Source organism: Colobus angolensis, unplaced genomic scaffold, assembly GCF_000951035.1.
Source record: "Colobus angolensis palliatus isolate OR3802 unplaced genomic scaffold, Cang.pa_1.0 Scaffold7, whole genome shotgun sequence".
In the NCBI taxonomy this organism is placed as follows: domain Eukaryota; kingdom Metazoa; phylum Chordata; class Mammalia; order Primates; family Cercopithecidae; genus Colobus; species Colobus angolensis.
In genome coordinates, this window is record NW_012120709.1 from 30,065,307 (window position 1) to 30,070,302 (window position 4,996).

Below are 4,996 nucleotides of genomic sequence, written 5' to 3' on the forward strand. Positions count from 1 at the left end.
AGTAGCTGGGATTACAGGCGCATGCCACCATGCCTGGCTAATTTTTTGTATTTCTAGTAAAGATGGGGTTTCACCATGTTGCCCAGGCTGGTCTCGAACTCCTGACCTCAGGTGATCCACTCGTCTCAGCCTCCCAAAGTGCTGGGATTACAGGCATGAGCCCCTGCTCCCAGCCTAGCAAGTAGTTTTTTTGTTTTAAATTAAAACAGTGAAGTTAATTTGTTTCTTCCCTGTCTACCTTCTTTGCACTTGATCTCACTGTTTTCATTCTCAACTCACCTTTTTACCTCCTGATTTTACTGCCATTAAGAAATTGTCATTTTGCAGAGCTTGAGCTTCTGGGTGGGAAGACACCAGGGAACAGGAAATAAACACATCTCAGAGAGGCTTCTGAGAGAATTCCAACCATGGCCTCTCTGCCAACCTTCACTGCCAACCAAGGTAGAAGTGAAATGCTTGCTTTCTAAGATTTACCTGGAGCATGGTAGGCACTCCCCTATTTAACTGAATCAGTGAAAGAATAAAAATATGCATGGACTTTCTGAGATGTGTAGTTGTTCAGGAAGCCGGTGAAGAACAGACTTGAAACCTCTATGGCCAGGGAAGCTGGATAGGGGATGGACATTTACTATGAAGGACATTGGTGTGGACACCTTGGGGGTGGCCATTCAACCCTCACTAAGTTGGCCAAAGGGGGAGACCCTGCTTCTGGGCAGCTCCCAGTGTCACATAACAGCAAGAAAAAGAAACCTTTGAAGTGGAGAGAGATACCTATGCACTCTGGATATGGATGCTGAGGAAACTGGAATAGAGAAGTCAGTGCAGTTGACTGGTGTTAGCCAGAAACTTTTCTTGGAAGTCAAGTAACTGGGTAAAATACTTGCATTTCTAAGGTAGAAGAGCAAGAAATAGGCTTCTGCCTCCATATCTTTGATCCCATTTCCCAGAAGGATTCACCATTTCCTCCATTGGTGCCATCCTGTATCTCAGGGGTCAGCAAACTTCAGCCCTCTGCCTGTTTTTGTAATTTGTTCTAGGACATAGTCACAGGCTTTCATTTACTTGTTGTCTGTGGCTGCTTTTGCCCTGTCACAACAGAGTTCAGTGGTTAGCACAGACTGTGTGGTCTGCAAAGCTTAAAGTATTTACTGTCCGACGCTTTGCAGAAAAAATTTGCCAGCCGATCTTGCTTTATATTGTTAGCAATTGAATAATTCTGAGTTGTTTTTCCACAATACTCATGGTTTGCACCAGCCCATGCAGTTTCCTTAATGAGGGCCCCCTTTGCTCATGGCATTATTTGCAAGATGATATACTAGAATCGGGGGTGTGGTCTGCAAATTAGGCCTCTTGAGGAGAGATTGAACATCTGAGCTGCCTTCAAGACACACGTGGAGTGGCTAGGCCCTAATAACAGACATTATTTGTTTCTGATATGTATTTACTGCTCAATGTGCATGCCAATATTATAGAGAAATCAAGGATAAGAAGTTAGGAAAGGTACCTGAGGTCAGGTACCAGGATTTGAAGCCAGTGTGCAGGATAAAACCCTTGCCCTAAACACCCTCACTGCTTCCAACCAAACCCCTGACCACCTTTCCTTCCTAACTCTTTCTACTCTCTACTCTGTTCTCTTTGTGATTTCTGGGCCGATCGCTGGTCAGCCTTTGCTCTTTTGGTTCATATAAGTTTCTCTTGGAGCATTCATTCCTTGGCCAGTTTTCTTTTTGACCCCACCCCTCCTCCTGTAGGTGGCTTTCCAGCCTTGCTCCAATCCCCATTTCTTGCTAAGTCTCCCTGGGAGGAAAACTTGAGATGCACAGGAGGTCCTGGGTTCCCTCCACATCAATCATTCCTGCCCTGTCACTGAGCATTGCCTGGAGCGGCAGTTGTCATCCAGGTGCCCTGCCTTCTTCAGAAGCCAGCAGGTACACAGAGAACCAGCTGGAAAGGGTATTGTCACCAGGGCCCCCGGGCCCCAAAGTGCCAAAAAGGCAGCCTCTGGGCAGGCTGAGCTGGCATTTCTGACCTTTGTGGAGAGAGGGCGTCCTTAAAGGGACAGCGAGCTCTTTTCTTTCCTGGTGGCTGACTGCCAGTTCAGATGCCAGGGGTTTGAAGAGGCCATTGTTCTGGCGATGGGAGATAGGGGCCAGACCGCCTAGTCTCTTTTTCTTTTTCTGTTACCAACTGCCTGTCTCCCTCTGATGTGCAGTGTGTCAAGTGTGGAAGGACAGTGAGTTGTCTTTGGTCACATACCCTCCCCTCCCCTGAAGGCAACCTTGTCACCGAGGCTAAGGGACAGAATTGCCTCACAGCCACCAGCTCCCCTCCTCCAGGGCAACTGCCCCGGTGGGAGAAAGAATGGTCTCTGCAGACTTCAGTGAGGTGCCCCCATCAGTTTCTGTGCCCCAAGTGGGTAGGGTGAGGTGGGAGGACTGCAGGTGCCCCTTCTCCACTGCCTTCCTTTCCTGCCCCACCCGCCCTAGAATCGCCTTAGGTGATTGTTAAAACTACAGATTCTGGGTTCCAATTCCAGAATTTCTGGGCCCCAGGAATCCGATTATCAATAAGCACAGCACAGTTTGAGAACCACTGACTTAGTGATTCCCAAACCTGGCTAGTCATCAGAATCATGTGGGGGCCCAGCGCATCAGAATATCTGCCTGCTGCCCATGAATTTGAGCAGGGTAGCTTCTCGTTAGTTGTCAAGAGCAGGTATCCTGGAGCCAGGCCCCTGAGTTCGAATCCTGGCCCCGCCAGCTACTATCTGTGTGCTCTTGGGTAAGTTTCTCAGCCAATCTGTGCCTCTTTTCTCACCTCTAAAATAGGCTTAAGATCGTGCTCATTAAATGGAATTGTTATGAGAATTAAAGGAGTTAATATTTATAAAGTTCTTAGAACTGCCTCATTGATACGAGTGTTATATAAGTTTTCATGAAATCTTTCTCTTTTTTTTTTTTTTTTGGTAAACTAGCCGATCATCTAGGTTGGAGATCACAGTTTGAATAATGTCTTAGCAGCCAGGTTGCCTGGCTAAGCTGGCTTTTCTATGTGCTTTACTAAATGACCTGAGCTGAGCCCAGGCTAGTCCTCAGTTCAGTCTGTGTGACTTGTTCTGCAAAGGCAGCCCTGTCGTTTGTCCTCCCTGTCTTGTGGCTTACAGAGTGAGGAGAAAAACCCCTTTCTGGTTTCTACCACCAGGCAATGTGGACAGCATTGGCGAGGCTGTCCCAGGAGGGCCCAGAAGCCACATCTGCAAGGCTCACTGACCTCTTTGGAGGGAATTGAAGGAAAACAAGCGGCAGGCCAGGAATAGCTAGACATAAGTACAAGGTATTATAATTACCACCCACGCCCAACTCGGTCCCCTGAGTTAAATTTAACCCTCTGCACAGTCTTCTGACCTCAGGGAAGGAGGATGGACAGAAGTGTCTGTGGGGGGTCGGGGTGGGTGTAACCAGGAGTGTGTGGGAGGCGTTACCCTCGGGAGCTCTGTCAAGCCACAGTGAGCACCACGGTTCAGCATGCGTCCAAGTTTTTATTATAACTTCTTGGTTTTGCCCAACCACTACTTTTCTGAAAATGATGCTGTTGGACTACATGTCTAGTATCCAGCTCAAGGCTAATTTTTCTTCTTGTACTCTTTAATTTCTCCTTGTGCTCACTACTTAGGAGTCTTATTTGTCCAGCTGTGTATGAATATGGCGTGAGGTATGTGGAGGTTGGGAGAGATGGCCAACCTGGGAGGAATGAGCTGCCCGGCTTCAGTCTGCCCCCGTTCCCCAGTGAGGTCTGGGAGTAATCAAGGCTGGAAAAGGGCCATTGGTCGAGTAGAGAATTCTAATGCCACACAGCAGACAATGGTATTTCATAGATCCTGATATCAGGGGTTTTGGTGAGTCACATGTTAGATGATTTAGAAGAAAACCGTCCAGTCCTCCAGGGCGCGTCTGTGGATATTTTCCATCTTTACTACAAATGTCAGCATACAGGGACCCGGCAGTGGGCAGAGCTTTCCTAGCATCCACTCCCTCCCACTTGTGCATATTTCACAAGACTTCCAGGAGGCTGCACAGGGCCATTTCTGTTCTTGGTGGGGGTTTGGATACCTTTGGTCGCTCTGAACCCAGAATGACCAGTAGGAGCAGGGCCTCAGTGGATTGAGAGACGTAACTTGTCAGCCTGTCTTGAGAGAAGGATTTGGTTACCTAGTTAAGAATATCAACCCACTCTTTTGGAGGTGAATGGAAGAGACCCCATGGTTTCTTTTCCTTTCCTACTTTTATTACCTCCTCTTTGGAGGAAGCTACAGAGGCATTACCTGCTTTGGGTGGAAATTGGGCGGAGCAAGATTGAAAGGCCTTTCCACTTTGGAGATCTGTGAGTCTGTGGATATATTTCTGGCCCCCAACTCTCAATCTGGAAAAGAATGATCTATAAAGTAGAAGCACTGACATCATCTGTGGTGGAATTAGTACATTCCTTCACTCGCTTCAGTTGACAAGGCCCACATGTGTTAATCATTCTTACAGTCATGTTGTACTTTTGGTCCATGCTGAGCTTTATGGCCTTCACCTGCTGGAATCTAGACTTTCTCACTCCTGCATTTGTAGAGGACAGGTCCTTGCCAAGGGTCAGGGGCTTATTCTGCTGTACTGCCTACCTCAGGCAGGCTCCAGCATCTGGGGTGGGTGCATGGCTGCACAATCGATAGTGTGTGGACTGTGGGATGGGAATCAGATTTTGGTTAGGGCCATGTTATCAACGATGTGAGAAGAGATTGCAGTGGGGAGTGAGGCACTGACTGCCAGGATATCATAGCTTGTGCCCATGGGTGAGTCAGTGTCTGCAACTTGTCATTTGGCTTCTTTTATCCTTAGATCTCTTCTCTCTTGACTTGTTCCCTTCTAGTCCCCACTAGGTTTAAATTTGGAAGAGTCAGGCTATGCCACATTTTTAATATATATATAAAATATTTGTATATATACAATAAATA

At 47.3% G+C, this 4,996-nt stretch overlaps 1 protein-coding gene across 3 annotated transcripts in view; it reads left to right on the forward strand.

The window, feature by feature from the left end:
• GRAMD1B (GRAM domain containing 1B) overlaps window positions 1-4,996 on the forward strand; it is a 99,243-nt gene that overhangs the window by 18,885 nt on the left and 75,362 nt on the right. Inside the window, exon 1 of one of the 3 annotated variants that reach the window (XM_011926999.1) lies at window positions 2,633-2,781. The exons of the other annotated variants lie outside the window; for them this stretch is intronic. Coding sequence (XP_011782389.1) covers window positions 2,633-2,781 — 149 coding nt within the window. Of the gene's footprint in view, window positions 1-2,632; window positions 2,782-4,996 lie in introns of those variants that run through there. 3 annotated transcript variants of the gene reach the window in all.